General features: G+C 36.7%; 1 protein-coding gene and 1 non-coding gene across 2 annotated transcripts; both read left to right on the top strand.

Moving 5' to 3' along the window:
* The first annotated feature begins 1,568 nt into the window (after window positions 1-1,568).
* On the top strand, window positions 1,569-1,672 carry LOC127748154 (small nucleolar RNA R71). The gene has a single exon (XR_008010097.1). It is a non-coding gene; the product is annotated as a small nucleolar RNA R71 (small nucleolar RNA).
* Window positions 1,673-10,398: 8,726 nt separating this feature from the next.
* Window positions 10,399-13,656, top strand: LOC127747633 (uncharacterized). Its single transcript, XM_052261737.1, has 2 exons — window positions 10,399-10,667; window positions 13,421-13,656. The coding sequence occupies exons 1-2, from the start codon at window positions 10,399-10,401 to the stop codon at window positions 13,473-13,475; spliced, it is 324 nt and encodes a 107-aa protein (XP_052117697.1). The 3' UTR covers window positions 13,476-13,656.
* Window positions 13,657-19,700: the final 6,044 nt, after the last annotated feature.

Raw genomic sequence — 19,700 nt, 5'->3', positions numbered from 1 at the left:
GGGGCTCTTTTTGACTCTGTACTGAGAGAAGCTTTTCATGCTTCCTCTCCATGGTTGCAGAGGAAGGTCCTTGAGCTTTAAACACAAGGTAGTCCCCATTCAATTGAAGAACTAATTCTCCTCTACTAACATCAATCACAGCTTCTGCTGTGGCTAGGAAGGGTCTTCCAAGGATGATGCATTCATCTTCTTCCTTCCTAGTGTCTAACATTATGAAATCAGCAGGGATGTAAAGGCCTTCAACCTTTACTAACACGTCCTCTACTAATCCATAAGCTTGTCTTACTGACTTGTCTGCCAATTGAAGTGAGAATAAGGCAGGCTGTACTTCAATGATCCCTAGTTTCTCCATTACAGAGAGTGGCATAAGATTTATGCCTGACCCCAGGTCACACAGAGCCTTGTTAAAGGACATGGTGCCTATGGTACAGGGTATTAAGAATTTACCAGGATCTTGTCTCTTTTGAGGTAGAGTTTTCTGAATCCATGTATCTAGTTCACTAATGAGCAAGGCGGATTCACCTTCCCAAGTCTCATTACCAAACAACTTGGCATTCAGCTTCATGATAGCTCCTAGATATTGAGCAACTTGCTCTCCAGTTACATCTTCATCCTATTCTGAGGAAGAATAGTCTTCAGAGCTCATGAATGGCAGAAGAAGATTTAGTGGAATCTCTATGGTCTCTATATGAGCCTCAGATTCCTTTAGGTCCTCAATGAGGAACTCCTTCTTGTTTGAGAGACGTCCCAGGAGGTTTTTCTCACTAGGATTTTTGTCCTTCTCCTCCCTTGTGCATTCGGCCATATCGATTACTTCAATGGCCTTGCACTCTCCTTTTGGATTCTCTTCTATATTGCTTGGGAGAATACTAGGAGGAGTTTGAATGACTTTCTTACTCAGCTGGCCCACTTGTGCCTCTAGATTTCTAATGGAGGACCTTGTTTCACTCATGAAACTTAAAGTGGCTTTTGATAGATCAGAGACTAAGTTTGCTAAATTAGAGGGGCTCTGTTCAGAATTTTCTGTCTGTTGCTGAGAAGATGATGGAAAAGGCTTGTTATTACTGAGCCTATTTCTTCCACCATTATTAAAGCCTTGTTGAGGCTTTTGTTGATCCTTCCATGAGAAATTTGGATGATTTCTCCATGATGAGTTATAGGTGTTTCCATAAGGTTCACCCATGTAATTTACCTCTGTTATTGCAGGGTTCTCAGGATCATAAGCTTCTTCAGAAGCTGCCTCTTTAGTACTGTTGGATGCATTTTTCCATCCATTCAGACTTTGAGAGATCATGTCGACTTGCTGAGTCAACACTTTGTTCTGAGCCATTATGGCATTCAGAGTATCAATTTCAAGAACTCCCTTCCTCTGAGGCGTCCCACTATTCACGGAATTCCTCTCAGAAATGTACATGAATTGGTTATTTGCAACCATGTCAATAAGTTCTTGAGCCTCTTCAGGCGTTTTCCTTAGGTGAATAGATCCACCTGCAGAATGGTCCAATGACATCTTGAAAAATTCAGATAGACCATAATAGAATATATCTAATATGGTCCATTCTGAAAACATGTCAGAAGGACACTTTTTGGTCATTTGCTTGTATCTTTCCCAAGCTTCATAGAGGGATTCACCATCTTTTTGCTTGAAGGTCTGAACATCCACTCTAAGCTTGCTCAACTTTTGAGGAGGAAAGAATTTATCCAAGAAGGCCGTGACAAGCTTATCCCAAGAGTCCAGGCTATCTTTAGGTTGTGAGTCCAACCATGTTCTAGCTCTGTCTCTTACAGCAAAAGGGAAAAGCATGAGCCTGTAGACTTCAGGATCTACTCCATTTGTCTTAACAGTCTCACAAATCTGTAAGAACTTAGTTAAAAACTGGTAAGGATCTTCAGATGGAAGTCCATAAAACTTGCAGTTCTGTTGCATTAAAGCAACTAGTTGAGGCTTAAGCTCAAAATTGTTGGCTCCAATGGCAGGAATGGAGATGCTTCTTCCATCAAATTTGGACGTTGGTTTTGTGAAGTCACCAAGCATTCTCTTTGCATTATTGTTGTTAGGTTCGGCTGCCATCTCCTTCTCTTGTTCGAAAATTTCAGAAAGATTGCCTCTGGATTGTTGTAGTTTAGCTTCTCTTAGTTTCCTCTTCAGAGTCCTTTCAGGTTCTGGATCAGCTTCAATAAGAGTGTCTTTTTCCTTGTTCCTGCTCATATAGGGAAGAAGAGAACAAGAAAAGAAAGAGGAATCCTCTATGTCACAGTAAAGAGGATCCTTTGTTGTTAGTAGAAGAGGGAAGGGAAGAAGAGTGAAGAAGAATGGTTAAGGGTAGAGGTAGTGATTTGAGATGAAGAGAGGTGAAGAGAAGTGTTAGTAAATAAATAAATAAATAAAATAAGGAGAGATAGAGAATTTCGAAAATAATTTTGAAAAAGTGGTTAGTGATTTTCGAAAATTAAAGATAAGATATAATTAAAATTAAAATTTAAAACAATTAGTTAATTTAAAAAGAATATTGAAAAAAGGATGAGATATTTTCGAAAATTAGAGAGGGAAAAGTAGTTAGGTGGTTTTGAAAAAGATAAGAAACAAACAAAAAGTCAAATAGTTAGTTGAAAAAGATATTAAAATCAAATTTGAAAAAGATAAATTTTGAAATCAAATTTTTGAAAAAGATAAATTTTGAAAAAGATATAAAAAGATAAGATAAGAGGATATGATAAAAAGATAGGATTGAAAAAGATTTAATTTTTTTTAAATTAAAATTAATTACTTAACTAAAAAGAAACTAAAAGATATGATTCTAGAATTTAAAGATTGAACCTTTCTTAACAAGAAAGTAACAAACTTCAAATTTTTGAATCAATCATATTACTTGTTAGTTTAATTTCGAAAATTTGACATAAAGATAAGAAAAATATTTTGAAAATATTTTGAAAAAGATTTTTGAAATTTTTTGAAAATAAAAAAATGAAAAAGATATGATTTTTGAAAAAGATTTTAGAAAGATAAGATTTTTAAAATTGAAAATTTGACTTGACTTGTTAGAAACAACTAATTTTAAAAATTTTTGACCAAGTCAACCCAAAATTTTGAAAATTAGGAGAGAAAAAAAAGGAAAAGATATTTTTTTGATTTTTGAATTTTTGATGCTGAGAGAGAAAAACATAAAAATGACCCAAAACATGAAAATTCTGGATTAAAACACATGATGCATGCAAGAACACTATGAATGTCAAGATGAACACCAAGAACACTTTGAAGATCATGATGAACATCAAGAATGTAATTTTGAAAAAAATTTTATGCAAAGAAAACATGCAAGACACCAAACTTAGAAATCTTTAATGCATGGACTCTAACAAATAAAAAAATGCATATGAAAAACAACAAACAACACAAAAGAAGAAAACATCAATATCAAACAAGAAGACTTGTCAAGAACAACTTGAAGATCATGAAGAACACCATGAATGCATGAATTTTCGAAAATATTTTTTATTTTTATGATTTAATGATTTTTTTGTATTTTTATTATTTTTTTTCGAAAATTATATTAAAAAAACGAAAATAATAGAAAAATATTTTTGAAAGATTTTTGAAAACTTTTTGAAAAGAAAATTACCTAATCTGAGCAACAAGATGAACCGTCAGTTGTCCATACTCGAACAATCCCCAGCAACGGCGCCAAAAACTTTGTGGACGAAATTGTGATTCGTACTCTTTGTACTTGTATGAAATTTAATTCGAGATAATAGCTCTTTACTATGTGTGGTCACAACTCCGTTCAACTAACCAGCAAGTGTACTGGGTCGTCCAAGTAATAAACCTTACGTGAGTAAGGGTCGATCCCACAGAGATTGTTGGTGTCAACCAAGCTATGGTCATCTTGTAAATCTCAGTCAAGCGGATTTAAATAAATTATGGAATTTGGAAAATCAAATAATAGTAAATAAACATAAAATAAGGATAATGTTACTCATGTATTTCCATGATGGGAATTTCAGATAGGTGTATGGAGATGCTGTGCTCCTCCTGAATCTCTGCTTTCCTATTGCTTCATCCAATCCTTCTTACTCCTTTCCATGGCAAGCTGTATGTAGGGCATCACCGTTGTCAATGGCTACATCCCATCCTCTCAGTGAAAAAGGTCCAAATGCTCTGTCACAGCATGGCTAATCATCTGTCCGTTCGCAATCAGGTTGGAGTAGAATCCCTTGATTCTTTTGCGTATGTCACTAACGCCCAGCCTTCAGGAGTTTGAAGCTCGTCACAGTAATTCAATCCCAGAATCCTACTCAGAATACCACAGACAAGGTTTATACTTTCCGGATTCCCATGAATGCCGCCATCAATCTAGCTTATACCACAAAGATTATGTTTAAGGAATCTAAGAGATACGCGCCCGGCCTAAGGTAGAATGGAAGTGGTTGTCAATCACGCGCGTTCATAGGTGAGAATGATGATGAGTGTCACGGATCATCACATTTATCAAGTTGAAGTGCAACGAATATCTTAGAATAGGAATAATTCAAATTGGATAGAAAATAATAGTAATTGCATTGAAACTTGAGGTACAGCAGAGCTCCACACCCTTAATCTATGGTGTGTAGAAACTCCACCATTGAAAATACAAAAAGTGAAAGGTTCATGCATGGCCGAATGGCCAGCCCCCAAAACATGATCAATAGTCTCCTAAGATGAATAATTAAATAAAACTGAGACCAAAGATGTCTAATACAATAGTAAATTATCCTATTTATACTAGACTAGCTACTAGGGTTTACATCAGTAAGTAATTGATGCATAAATCCACTTTCGGGGTCCACTTTTTCGTTCACAATTTCGTCCACCACTTGGGTTGCCTTGGGCTTTGGTGCACGGTCCTCCATTAGGGCTCTTCTTTGGGCTTTCCTGGTGACTTGGCCGAGCTCTTTGAGAAGAGGTCGGGTTGTCCTGACCTGAAGAGGTCGGTCGCTTTGTTTGTAGAACATCCCAGGTCAGACAGCTCGACCCAGGGTATGAACACCCACCTACCTCACTTTCAAATTCAAACACTTTTTCCTCCCAAACCCAACCCTAATTACCAAACCTAACCCTCCCCTCACCCCTATATAAACCGCTCACTACTCCTTCATATTCACCCAACACATACACCTTTCCACCATCTTGGCTGAATTCACTTTTCCCTCCATCTCCTCCATTTTCCTTCTTCTTCCCCTTCTTTCTTTCTTCTTTTGCTTGACGACGAGAAAACCTTTTAAGTTTGGCATGGTAAAAGCATTGCTTTTTATTTTTTCATAACCATTTATGGCACCTAAGGCCGGAGAAACCTCTAGAAAGAGGAAAGGGAAGGCAAAAGCTTCCACCTCCGAATCATTGGAGATGGAGAGATTCATCTCAAAGGTCCATCAAGACCACTTCTATGAAGTTGTGGCCAAGAAGAAGGTGATCCCTGAGGTCCCTTTCATTCTCAAGAAAAATGAGTATCCGGAGATCCGATATGAGATCCGAAGAAGAGGTTGAGAAGTTCTTACTAACACCATTCAACAAGTCAGAATCTTAATGGTTCAAGAGTTCTATGCCAATGCATGGATCACTAGGAACCATGATCAAAGTATGAACCCGAATCCAAAGATTTGGCTTACAATGGTTTGGGAGAAATACTTAGATTTCAGTCCGAAAAATGTAAGGTTGGCATTCCACTTGTCAATTATGCAAGAAAACGCACGTCCCTACACTAGAAGGGTCAACTTTGATCAAAGGTTGGACTAAGTCCTCATGGACATATGTGTGGAAGGAGCTCAATGGAAAAGAGACTCGAGAGGCAATCCGGTTCAATTGAGAAGACCAGACCTTAAGCCTGTGGCTAGAGGATGGTTCGAATTCTTCTAACGCCCCATCATTCCTACTAGCAACCAATCTGAAGTAACTGTGGATCAGTCCATCATGATCCATAGTATCATGATTGGAAAGGAAGTAGAAGTTTATGAGATCATACCTTTAGAACTCTACAAGGTGGCTGACAAGTCATCCACTTTGGCAAGGTTAGCCTTTCCTCATCTCATTTGTCACCTATGCAATTTGGCTGAGATTGACATAGAAGGAGACATCCTCATTGAAGAGGACAAACCCATCACTAAAAAAAGAATGGAGCAAACAAGAGAGCCCATTCGTGGACCTCAACAAGAGCATGAGCAAGATCCTCATCAAGAAATCCTTGAGATGCCTTAAGGGATGAATTTTCCTCCACACAACTATTGGGAACAACTCAATTCCTCCTTGGAAGGCTTGAGTTACAACATGGACCAACTAAGGGTGGAGCACCAAGAGCACTCCATCATTCTCCATGAGATTAGAGAAGATCAAAGAGCTATGAGGGAGGAGCAACAGAGGCAAGGAAGAGACATAGAGGAGCTTAAGAGCACCATTGGATCCTCAAGAGGAAGATGCCACCCTCACTAAGGTGGACTCATTCCTTAATCTCATTGTCTATCTATTTTTTTGTTTTCGATTGTTATGCTTATTGTGTGATATATGTTTGTGTCTTCATTACATCATCATTAGTGTCAAGTGTCTATGTCTTAAAGCTATGAATAATTCCATGAATCCTGCACCTCTTTTAAATGAAAAATGTGCTTAAATACAAAAGAACAAGAAGTACTTGGATTTCAAATTTTATCTTGAAATTAGTTTAATTATTTTAATATGGTGGCAATACTTTTTGTTTTCTGAATGAATGCTTGAACAATGCATATTTTTGATAGTGAAGTTTATGAATGTTAAAATTGTTGGCTCTTGAAAGAATGATGAACAAAGAGAAATGTTATTAATAATCTGAAAAATCATGAAATTGATTCTTGAAGCAAGAAAAAGCAGTGAAAAAAAAAGTGGCGGAAAAAAAAAGAAAAAGAAAGAAAAAGAAAAAGCAAGCAGAAAAAGCCAATAGCCCTTTAAACCAAAAGGCAAGGATAAAAAGGATCCAAGGCTTTGAGCATTAATGGATAGGAGGGCCCAAGGAAATAAAATCCAGGCCTAAGCAACTAAATCAAGCTGTCCCTAACCATGTGCTTATGTCATGAAGGTCCAAGTGAAAAGCTTGAGACTGAGTGGTTAAAGTCGTGATCCAAGGCAAAAAGAGTGTGCTTAAGAACTCTGGACACCTCTAACTAGGGACTTTAGCAAAGCTGAGTCACAATCTGAAAAGGTTCACCCAGTTATGTGTCTGTGGCATTTATGTATCCGATGGTAATACTGGAAAACAAAGTGCTTAGGACGACGGCCAAGACTCATAAAGTAGCTGTGTTCAAGAATCAACATACTGAACTAGGAGAATCAATAACACTATCTAAACTTCTGAGTTCCTATAGATGCCAATCATTCTGAATTTCAAAGGATAAAGTGAGATGCCAAAACTGTTCAGAGGCCAAAAGCTACTAGCCCTGTTCATCTAATTGGGACTAAGTTTCATTAATATTGTGAGATTTATTGTATGTTCTCTTCTTTTTTAAATTGGGGACAAGCAACAATTTAAGTTTGGTGTTGTGATGAGCGGATAATTTATACCCTTTTTGGCATTGTTTTTAGGTAGTTTTTAATATGTTTTATTCACTTTTTAGTATATTTTTATTAGTTTTTAAGAAAAATTCACATTTCTGGACTTTACTATGAGTTTGTGTGTTTTTCTGTGCTTTTAGGTATTTTCTGGCTGAAATTGAGGGACCTGAGCAAAAATCTTATTCAGATTCTGACAAAGGAATGCTGATGCTGTTGGATTCTGACCTCCCTGCACTCGAAATGGAATTTTTAGAGCTACATGAGTCCAAATGGCGCGCTCTCACTTGCGTTGAAAAGTAGACATCCAAGGCTTTCCAGCAATATATAAGAGTCTATACTTTGCCCGAGTTTAGACGACGCAAACTGGCGTTTAACGCCAGCTTTCTGCCCTATTCTGGCATTAAACGCCAAAAACAAGTTACAAACTGGCGTTTAACTCCAAGGAAGACCTCTACACGTGAAAGCTTCAATGCTCAGCCCAAGCACACACCAAGTGGGCCCGAAAGTGGATTTCTGCATCATTTACTCATTTCTGTAACCCTAGTAACTAGTTTAGTATAAATAGAACTTTTTACTATTGTACTAGGGGTTTTTTTCCCTATTTTCAAATTCATATGCCATTTGGGGAGGCTGGCCATTTGGCTATGCCTAGACCTTGTTCTTATGTATTTTCAACGGTGGAGTTTCTACACACCATAGATTAAGGTGTGGAGCTCTGCTGTTCCTCGAGTATTAATGCAAAGTACTATTGTTCTTCTATTCAATTCATGCTTATTCTTATTCTAAGATATTTATTCGCACACAAGAACATGATGAATGTGATGATTATGTGACACTCATCACCATTCTCACTAATGAACGCGTGATTGACAACCACTTCCGTTCTACATGAAAACAAGCTAGAATGTATATCTCTTGGGTTTTTAATCAACGATTCACATCGACTCTCCTCTGACAATGGGGCATCTGAATCCGAGATTAGAGTCTTTGTGGTATAGGCTAGAATCCATTGGCAGCATTTTTGAGATCCGGAAAGTCTAAACCTTGTATGTGGTATTAGGAGAAGGATCTGGGATGGGATTACTGTGACGAGCTTCAAACTCGCGACTGTAGGGCGTGGTGACAGACGCAAAAGGATAGTAAATCCTATTCCTTCACGATCAAGAACCAACAGCTGATTAGCCATACGATATCTGTGCATGGTATTTTTCATCCAAGACGAGCAATCGGACAGTTGATTAGCCGTACAGAAACCGTAGAGGACCATTTTCACTGAGAGGACGGGAAGTAGCCATTGACAACGGTGACACCCATCATACAGCTTGCCATGGAAAGGAGTATGAAGGATTGGATGAAGGTAGTTGGAAAGCAGAGATTCAAAAGAGATAAAGCATCTCCATACACTTATCTGAAATTCCCACCAATGATTTACATAAGTATCTCTATCTTTATTTTACATTTTATTTATCTTTTAATTATTAAAACTCCATAACCATTTGAATCCGCCTGACTGAGATTTACAAGGTGACCATAGCTTGCTTCAAGCCGACAATCTCCGTGGGATCGATCCTTACTCACGTAAGGTTTATTACTTTGACGACCCTGTGCACTTGCTGGTTAGTTGTGCGAAGTTGTGAAAAAGAGTGATATTGCAATTGTGCGTACCAAGTTGTTGGCGCCATTGAGATCACAATTTCGTGCACCAATGCACACGCACACCTTCTTTAGTCCACATAAAAAAGAGAGAGAGAGAGTCCCTTTGTGCGCACGCACTCTATTGTGCGCCGCACAATTTTAGGCACCCCCCTAGGCGCTGCGTTCGCACGCTTTGCGCGTTTGCACCCTTCCAACCTTTTGCTTCTGTGCGTCCGCACAGGTTGCGTTCTGGGCATTAACAGGACAGCCTGCCCTGTTGAGAGGCAGCCCTCTCTTTTCTTTTCTTCTCCATAGCAACCCTCTCCCTCTCTTTTCTGCCCATTCCCTCTCTTCCACGCCGCCGCCGGCCACCGGCGCTGTCAGCCACCGTCGGCCAAACATCATCTCTTTCTTTCTCTTACTTTTCTTCTTTTCTTTTTTTTTCTTTCTTTCTCTCCTTTTTTCTCTATTCACCACCAGTGAGTTCTCTCCTCCGGTGTTCTTTCCGGCGAACCCAACCGCCGTAATTTCGTAGTGGCTATAGGAAGTGCCATTGTTCTTCCCTTGTTCTCGTTCTCTTCAACTTCTATACCCAAGGTTTTTGTTCTCCCTTTCTAGCTATGTTTATATTTTTTTGCATTTACTTTCATTTCTTCTGTGTTGTCAAATTAAATTTGTTACTTTCCTTGTTGCTTCTTTGTATTGCAAAGTGTTGTTACTTGATATTTTGGGTTGGTTAGAATCAATTTTGTGCTTAATTGTGATGAACTTGCACATTGCATACCACATGTTCAATAAAATGCCTCAATGAATATCTTGTTTGATTCATATGACTTGGCCATCATATGCTTTCAATTTATCTTTTGTTAGGCATACACTACAAGGAAAACACCCATTTAGCCACACTTTTTTTAGACTACATTTGAAAAGCGTAGCCTATTCTAGGAATAGGCTACGCTTTTCTCTGTGTTTCCTTTTCATAGGAGAATAGGAAGCACATCCTAGAATAGGCTACGCTTTTCTCTGTGTTTCCTTTTCATAGGAGAATAGGAAGCACATTTGTGGCATCACTTGAAAAGTGTCTCCTTAGATATTATAAATATCACTTATAAAGCGTAGCCTTATCTTAAGAGCTATGGGTTCACTTTTTACACCAAAGAGAACACTTTTAAAAGGTAACTTATTTGTCAGGTTTTAGGTGTGCTTTAAAAATGATGCCTAATGTATTTCAAATTAAATGTTCAACACTTAGTAAATTTTTTTTTCACCACTCCAAGAGAAGACTCCGCCATCACCACTCACCACTATCGGCGTCACCACTCACCACTCCAGGAAGACTCTGCACTCACTCATCTTCACCACTCACGACGCCGTCACTCGTCTTCAACATACTGCCGCTTCTCTTTGCTGTGCGTTCACATCAGGACGACGCTGCACTCAACGGAAAGCCTCTCTTCATTCGCTCACCATCGTCGAGAAGGTATGCATCCACCTTCATTTGGTTTCTGAAATTTGAGAGGGTAGAGTTCCAATTTTAGGGTTTCAATTTAGAGGTTTGGTACAATAATCTGTGAACTCATGAATTGATGAACTCCGGTGTAGGAGAAATAATTGTTGTAGGTTTGTTCGCCACAAACCCTAGGTCCGTTCTTCTATTGTCTTAGCTTGCGATTTTTTCAGCTACATTTCGATTCAGTTCATACTTTTCTGTGATCAAGCTTATCGCCCATTTCATTGTTGGATCATTTAACGGCTTGAAAAATTATTAAAACTTAAATTTGTATCCTTTTATTTATGTTACTTGCTGATTGGGGTTGTTGTTACTTTGAAAATTCATCAACTTTGTTGTATTTTTCCTTGATCAAATGAACTTATTCAGAAATCTGGTGGCCAGTTTTGTGTTTTTTTATTATATATTTTTTCTAATGAAATATATGAATCTAAATGTTTTATGCTGAAGCAAATTGATGAGCTTAAGCAGTTAAAAGGCAGAGAGTGAAATAGAATTTCTCTAAAAAATTTAATCATGCGAACAATTTGGTGGATTGAGTTTAGAATTTTTTAACATGCGTTGTTGACTTCTCAGGAAGTGATTAGATGCATCCATGTTGGTTTCAAAACTTGTTGGTTTTTTCTGATTTGAATTCTTCTTTTTTCCTTGCGAGATTCATGGTTTGGATTTAAAATTTGGGCTGTTGTCAGATTTAATTAGTATAGATACTATGCGAATTTAATTTTTTTTATTCCAACTATTTGATCACTTGCTTGTTCCTGATTTGAGCTACAATAGTCAATAGGTTATTGAATTTAGAATGCTAAGTAATGCCATTCAAATAAGCTTAATGAATATCTCATATAATTGTTTCTGAATTCTAAAGAAAAAACTAGAGTCTGGACTCTATTTGGTTTGTGCATTGCTTCAAAACTTGTTGATTTTTTTTACTTTGGATTCTTCTTCTTTTTTCCTCATGAGAATCATGCTTTGGATTTGAATTTTGGGCTGTTATCAGATTGCTTGAGAAATAGATACTATACAAATTAAAATTTTTTTATTCCAACTGTTTTTTATCATTTGCTTGTTCCTGATTTGAGCTACAGTAGTCAATAGGTTATTGAATTTAGAATGCTAAGTAATTCCATTCAAATAAGCTTAATGAATATCTCATAAAGTAGCTTCACCTTCTTTAATTTTTCGTCTCTGGATGCCATTATTAATTACTTTTTCACCTTCATTTGGGCCTTACACACACACACAATCCCCTGCCATTTGTGGACTCCCTAATTGACCCCTTTCCCGATGCCCATGAGTCACCCCTACCCTGCTGCTTCTATAGTGATAATTGACCCCTTTCCCTTATCTGCTTTTATAGGCACAATTTAATTCCACTTTACATCTTCTTCTTTCCTATCCTTTTCTTTTTTAGGTGCTCTCTCTTTCATTTGGATTTGCTTCATGTTGTTGCAGTTCCTATTGTATTTTATTTAATTTTTTCCCCTTAAAATTCTCCTTTTGTTATTGTTCGTGTTAGACATAAAATTTTTACGAAGAAGAATTGAGATGTGTGATGTAGCAGCATCTATGATTTTTAGCTTTTTTTGTGACATTTCACTTTGATTTGTGTATGTCCTATTATTTTTCAAATAAGTTACCAACCTGAATTAAGTTTTCAAAATCAAGAGTTCTTCCTTTTATTTTCAGTTACTTAGTTACTCATGTTTTGGATTTGAATTTTGGGCTGTTATCAGATTGCTTGAGAAATAGATACTATGCAAATTAAAATTTTTTTATTCCAACTATTTGATCATTTGTTTGTTCCTCATTTGAGCTACAATAGTCAATAGGTTAATGAATTTAAAATGCTAAGTAATCCCATTCAAATAAGCTTAATGAATATCTCATAAAGTAGCTTCATCTTCTTTAATTTCTCGTCTCTGGATGCCATTATTAATTACTTTTTCACCTTCATTTGGGCCTTACACACACAGCCCCCTTCCATTTGTGGACTCCCTAATTGACCCTTTTCCTGATGCCCATGAGTCACCCCTACCCTGCTGCTTCTATAGTTATAATTGACCCCTTTCCCTAATCTGCTTTTATAGGCACAATTTTAATTATACTTTACATCTTCTTCTGTTCTATCCTTTTCATTTTTAGGTGCTCTCTCTATCATTTGGATTTGCTTCCTTTTGCTGTAGTTCCTTTTGTATTTTATTTAATTTTTTCCCCCTTAAAATTCTCCTTTTGTTCTTTTTGCTTTTGGACATAAAATTATTATGAAAAAGAATTGAGATGTGTGATGTAGCAGCATCTAAGATTTTTAGCTTTTTTTGTACCATTTCACTTTGATTTGTGTATGTCCTATTATTTTCCAAATAAGTAACTGACTTAAATTGAGTTTTGAAAAGCAAGATTTCTTCCTTTTATTTTCAATTACTCAGTTACTCATGCTTTAGATTTGAATAATGGGCTGTTATCAGATTCCTTTATGGTGACTTATATAGTATCCCCTGAATGTGATTGTTATTTTAAAGCAAAAGACTTTGGTTTATTTAATTTTTTATTCAAGCATAGTATGGTTTTGTTTCTTATTTTATGTTTTTGGTGATATGAAAAGAAGAGTAGTTTGAATTATGATATGGCGCTCGGATATTGTAGATGTTATTAATATGTTAATTACTTTTTTCTTGTTGTATTTTTTCAAATTATAATTATTTTTTTATATAATTATGCAGGATAATTCTGAAGATGCGAGTGAAGATTGAGATGCTTATCATGATGGTTTATTGACAAAGATGGAAATTGAAAGACGATGTATGGTTAATGATGATGATGTCTTTTATTAGAAGCTAAGATACATTTATATGATATAATATTTTGGTTTTTTCTAGTTTATTAGTAGTAAACTCTAAGTGCATTATATGAGTATACTTATTCCACTTTGAGATGTATGAATACTCAAATTTATGATCATCCCAATATTTTTGGTTCATTATATAATTATACTTTGTTTCAGTATAATTTTTATTTTTAAAGATTATTGTATGGTATTATTATATATGTATTCATTTTTTATTTTATAATAATTAACTAATTTAATTAAAAATACAGGATTATATATATAATTATATTCTCAAATATTAGATTTTAGATAAAAAAGTTGTTAGAAATTTCTGTTTATATATATATATATATAACAGAAATTTAAATAAAATGAGGGACAAAAAGCGTACCTTATTCTCAAAAACCAGAAGCGTAGCCTTTGATACAGAAAAGCGTAGCCTTTGAGAATAGGCAACACTAGTATAGGCATCGCCAACAAAAGTGTCTCCGAAGCCTAAAAAGCGTAGCCTTTTCCTAAGGCATCATTTTTTTTTTCATTTTTAGCTACACTTTTCAAGTGTACCTGAATGGGTGTTTTTCTTGTAGTGACATCGTATGAATTGTGCAACTTCATTTGTGAATTTTGATGTTGATCATATTGTTTTATCAATACATCTTGTTTGTTTGTATTTGTGATTACCACTTGTTGAGGATGAACAATTGACTATTACTTTTTGGTGCTTGCTTGAAGTTGTTTACAGTTCTATATTTTATATTTGCAACTTGAGCACTTAGTTGTGAAGCTTTGAACTTTGAGTTGCCTTAAGAATGTGATTGCCGTTGTTTGCGACCAGTGTGTGTGTTCCAACCGCGCGTAACATTGGAATATACACACTGCCATTCTTGTGAATCACACTATCTTCAAGCTTCAAAACTAATAAATTAGTTTTCTTGACTTTATTAAGTGCTTCCTCATTGTTCTAAGATTGTTGTTGTCCTATGACCTTGATGTTTTCTGTTTTCGTTTTAGGATGCGCAAGAAGGGTAAGAAACTGGTAACTCTACCGGTTGTACAACCTACAACCCACGCATCAAGATCATATTTCATGGATCACCCGAGTAATAGCCCAGACATCTTAATCAACCGTAGAGCCAAGTTCCAATATGACAAATTTGAGAAAAGCTCAATTAATTGGGAACGAACGCTCAAAGTTCCGATCAAGTACAAAACGGTCATCCATGAGCGATCGCCTCACTTCATTGGGAGTTTATAAAGGAAGACCCAATTGAAGTCAATGAAACCTTGGTGCAGGAATTCTACAACAACTACCAAAATTGGGAAGCGGAGTCGGTATTCCTCCAGGTGAAGAGGTTGGATACTTCCAACCGAGCTTTCGAAGTTATTCTGAAGATTCCCCACATTCTGCCCAAGAATGATGACCATTCAAGGATCATGGCGAGTGTGTCCAAGGGGAGGATGTCCTTGACTCCCATACTTGCGAGAATTGGCCGTCCCGGTGCTTCATGGGAGTATAGCAAAAGGAGAAATTCTGTTCCCGCAACTATAGCTTACTCCAAGTTAAATGTTGAAGCTCGTATATGGCATCAAATTGTGGTGGATTACATTATTCCCAGCACCCATGCTACCCATGTGAGATTCAAGACTGCGTTGCTACTTTGGGTATTGTGGAAGGAAAGAACATAGCCATTGTGCCTTTAATACGCACATCGATATGGAAACTAATTCAGAAGAAGAACATCAACATCCCTTTTCCATCGATAGTGATGCGTCTAGCAACAACAGCGGGGGTAGAGTGGCGTCCGAGAGACATCATGTTCAGGGTCCCTAAAGGCAACAAATTCATTCCAAGGGGAGATTTGGAAAGATCCACAACCACAACACCCTTTGAGAGGAAAACACCAACAGCACCACCACCAAGTCTACCAACTTCGTCAACTGCTTTACCCGTCCTTTGACCTCTTCTAGAATTATTCGAAAACATCTTGTACGATATCCACCACAAGTTGCATTTGGAGCACATGTGTTTCGAGTGGATAGCGGCAAAACTAGAAGGAAGAGACCCCGGCTCACCACCTCAAGCTTCTTCCGAGCTAGCTGGGGAGGAGCATGATGAAGTTGACCAACCCACTTCTAAGTCTACCAGTGGAAGGTGGCCCCTCTTCATCCTCCCAGAGTATAAGTATGCATGGAGGACCGTGCACAACTTAAGTGTGGGGGAGGATCGATGATTCAAAGGGGGGTAAAATTTCTCTTTTCAAGGCACATTGCACTGTTTCTTGTAGTACCTTTTCTTTATCTTAAGTAGTTTTTTGTCCATTTCATCTTATTTGGTTGCCTGTAAATATTTCTTTATTATTTATGGATTAGTAGTTAGTATTTGCATCTTGCATGATAGAATGAATAAGTTGGTAAAACACCAAGGAACTTCCATCAAATCCTTTTTCTAGGGCGTACCATTGATTAAATTAAAGGAAATATTATGTTTACCAACTTGCTTGGAGTAATTTGTTTGTAGAACATGGAAAAGAGCTCGAACAGCATACCTTGTGTGTGATTTGCATGATATTTTTTATTGTGATCATTGACGAATGGATTTTTTATGGTTTAGAATTTCACAAATGAATTCTCGTTGCAAGTATAGTTTCTAAACCAATCACTAATCCTTTCATACAAAAGATTGTTTGTCACAAGTAACAAACCCCTAAAATTAATAACCGAAGTATTGAAACCTCGGGTCGTTTTCCCTAGGAATTGTAATGAAGTGTCTTGTTATTGGTTGTGATGTGTTTTGGGGTTTTGGATAAGAGACATGAAAGTAAATGGCAATGAAATTAAACTAACAACTATAAAGCTTTAGGCAAGATATGAGAACTAGAAGTTCTATCCTAGTTATCCTTCTCAATTGTGATGAGTATTGTTCATTGCTACCACTTAGTTAACCCTTACTAAAGAAAGGAAAGTCAAGTGGATGAATTGACTTGAGCCACAAGTCCTAGCCAACTCCCAAGGAAAGACTAGCTTTAGTGCACTCCAAACCAATTAGCAATCTCTCCAATTACCAATCAACAAAGGAATTAGATACCTCAAGTGTCACTAATTATTCTACCTAGGCCAAGAGGAACAAAATCTACACTAAAATTAAAAGAGACATTTCAACAAACACATAAAGTGCAATAGAAGTAAACATTATTAAATGCAAGAATTAAAGGAATCTATAACTACAAAAATAAGAGATCAACAATGGAAGAGCAAAGAAGACACATTTATTATGAATTACCTCTTATTGAATTGGAAGAAAATGGAAGGAACAATAGTAGGTCTACAACAATATATAAGAACAACATAAAGGAAATTATAACAAAAGAATAGAAGAAGGTGAATCTAACAACAAGGAATTGAGAAGTAGAAGTAGAAGAATGAATGAATGAAAACCTAGATCTAAGAACTAAGCCTAATCCTAATCCTAATTCTAGAGAGAAGTGAGAGCTTCTCTCTCTAGAAACTACTTCTAAAACTAAACTAAACTAATAGTAACTAACTGTAAAAGTATGAAAGTATATTCATTCCCCCTTCAATCCTTGGCTTAAATAGCATCAGAAATGAGTTGGATTGGGCCCACAAGGCTTCTAAAATCGCTGGCCACGTTTTGCTTTAAGTGAACTAGGTGACAGCAACGGTGCGTGCGCGTACTATGCGCGTGCGCGTACTATGCGCGTGCGCGCCACCATACTTGTAGCAACTATGGCAAATCTTATATCGTTTCGAAGCTCCGGATGTTAGCTTTCTAACTCAACTAGAACCGCATCATTTGGACCTCTGTAGCTCAAGTTATGGTCGTTTAAGTGCGAAGAGGTCGGCTTGACAGCTTTCCGGTTCTTTCATTTCTTCATGAGTTCTCCAACTTTACATGCTTTTTCTTCATTCCCTTGATCCAATCTTTGCCTCCTAAATCTGAAATCACTTAGCAAACATATCAAGGAATCTAATGGAATCAAGGTAAATTACATTTAGCTATTTTAAGACCTAAAAAGCATGTTTTCACTTTTAAGCACAATTGAAGGAGAATATACAAAACCATGCTATTTCATTGAATAAATGTGGGTAAAAGGTTATAAAATCCCCTAAAATCAATACAAGATAAACCGTCAAATTGGGGTTTGTCAATCATTGATTTGCATGATATTTTATGTCATGTATTTGTGTTTGGATATATTTAGCATGATTGAGGCCATGTTTTAATTATAAACTCACTAACCTATATGGCCAACCCTTGCATGCACCTTTGTGAACCCCCTTTAAGCCTATGAATCCCCTTTTTTTCTGATGATAGCACATTACTCATCTTAAGCAGAAAACCATTGATGTTCCCGAATTACTCTTTGATTAGCTTGGGTGGATTAGTGTGTAAATCCTAAGTATGGGGGAATTTTGGGAAACATTGGTGATAGAGGCATGAACTTATTGCAAAAAAAAAATTGTTTGGCTAGGTAATGCTCATGCATTTCATTAATGAAGACATATGCATTCATAGTTAATTTCTAAAAAAAAAAAAAACTTGTGCATAACAAAGTATGACATAAAGAGTTAAATAAAGGATGCATATGCCATGTTTGAAAAGAAAATGCATGAGCAAGGTGAAATAGAAAAAGAAAATAAAATGGGTAGATAGGTTGTAATAACATGTACATATAGGTGACATAGGATTAGGTAGACACTCAACCTAATCAAGGAACTAATTCTTTAAGTCCACTTATCCATATTTCATCCTACCTAAACCTAAACCCAAGCCCCATTACATCCCTCTAAAGACCTCATGATATTTGTTTTTCATGCATTAAATACTAGTTAATTGTTAGATGACCTACAAATCTTTGAAAAGCATGATAAAAGGAGAATTGAGTGATTAAACCCTAAACACTGAGCGAATTGAGTGGATACACATCCGGTGAGGGGTTCGATCGCTCAATTCTATGTTCTTACGCTTTATATTGTAACTTCTTGCAAGTTGTTTAATTGGATGCTTTTGAAAATTTTGATTCAACTCTTTGCATTGTCCCTAAAGCTTTCTTGTGATGGATTGGAATTTCGTGGTTTGTTTCTACCAACTCTCATTATAGTACATATTGGCAATTAGCCTTAGCATAGTTGCATGCATTTAAGTAGTTTATAGCATAAGTCATTTTCCCTTTCATCTATCACCTTTGGGTGTGTTTAGCATGAGGGCATGCTAGTGTTTAAGTGTGGGGGAATTGATGAATCCATATTTGATGATGATTTTTGGTTAGAATTTAATGGATTCCATCACAAAAACTTGCACTTATTCCCTTAAATAGCATGCTTTTGAACTTTCCTCCCAAATTGTGCTTGATTATGAAAATATGCTCTTTTGTGCTTAATTTGATCTATTTTATTCCATTTACCTTCCATTCAATGCCTTGATATTGTTTGTGAGTGATTTCAGGTGTATAAGGTCGAAATGGTTTGAAGAAGATGGGAGAGGAGCATACAAAGTGGAAGAAACATGAAGAATCAAAGGAGATGAGTTCAGAGACGTGTGCGTGCGCACAGGCCCTTGTGCGTCCGCACAGGAGCCCAAGCAGAGCGCGTGGACCATTTTGAGCATGTTGCGCATCCAGCCAAGCATCACCTAGTGTGTGTGCGCATAACTACTTGTGCGTACGCGCAGGATGGGATTTTTTGCAAAGTGTGCGGATGCACACGCCTGTGTTTCCGCGCATGACTTCATTAAAGAAGCACTTGACTCGCGATTTGAGGGCTTTGGAGGCCCACTTCTGATGTCTCTTAGCTCATATTGGAGGGGGAATGAAGGACATAATATAGCATATCATTATGTAGTTTTGAGGAGTAGTGGTAGAGGTTTTTAGTTTTAGTTTTCTCTAAGTTTTCATCTTCTCTATTAGGGTTTATCTTAGGGTTTTTCTTTCAAAGTGCCATTTCCATTTTTGATCTTGGATTTTGCTAATTTCATTGTAAGTATTCTCTTGTTATTGCTCTTTATAGTTACATTGTTATTACTCTTTCTTCTAATTCAAGTTATAGTTCAATTTTACCTTTCCTTTGCAATTTCAATTTCTTGTTGATGAATTTGATGTTTGATGTTTGTTCTATGCCTTCTTATGTTTTTCTTGTTGAGTGAGATCAATTGTTGC

The sequence above is a fragment of the Arachis duranensis genome, chromosome 5 (genome assembly GCF_000817695.3).
Source record: "Arachis duranensis cultivar V14167 chromosome 5, aradu.V14167.gnm2.J7QH, whole genome shotgun sequence".
Lineage (NCBI taxonomy): Eukaryota > Viridiplantae > Streptophyta > Magnoliopsida > Fabales > Fabaceae > Arachis > Arachis duranensis.
This window is presented reverse-complemented; position numbering and strand designations above follow the sequence as displayed.

Excerpts from the sequence above, each read along its gene's own strand:
- LOC127747633 (XM_052261737.1), top strand. The coding sequence starts at position 10,399 with ATGATGCCTAATGTATTTCAAATTAAATGTTCAACACTTAGTAAATTT. Across the intron at positions 10,668-13,420 it reads CGCTCACCATCGTCGAGAAG|GATAATTCTGAAGATGCGAG; the intron begins GTATGCATCCAC and ends ATAATTATGCAG.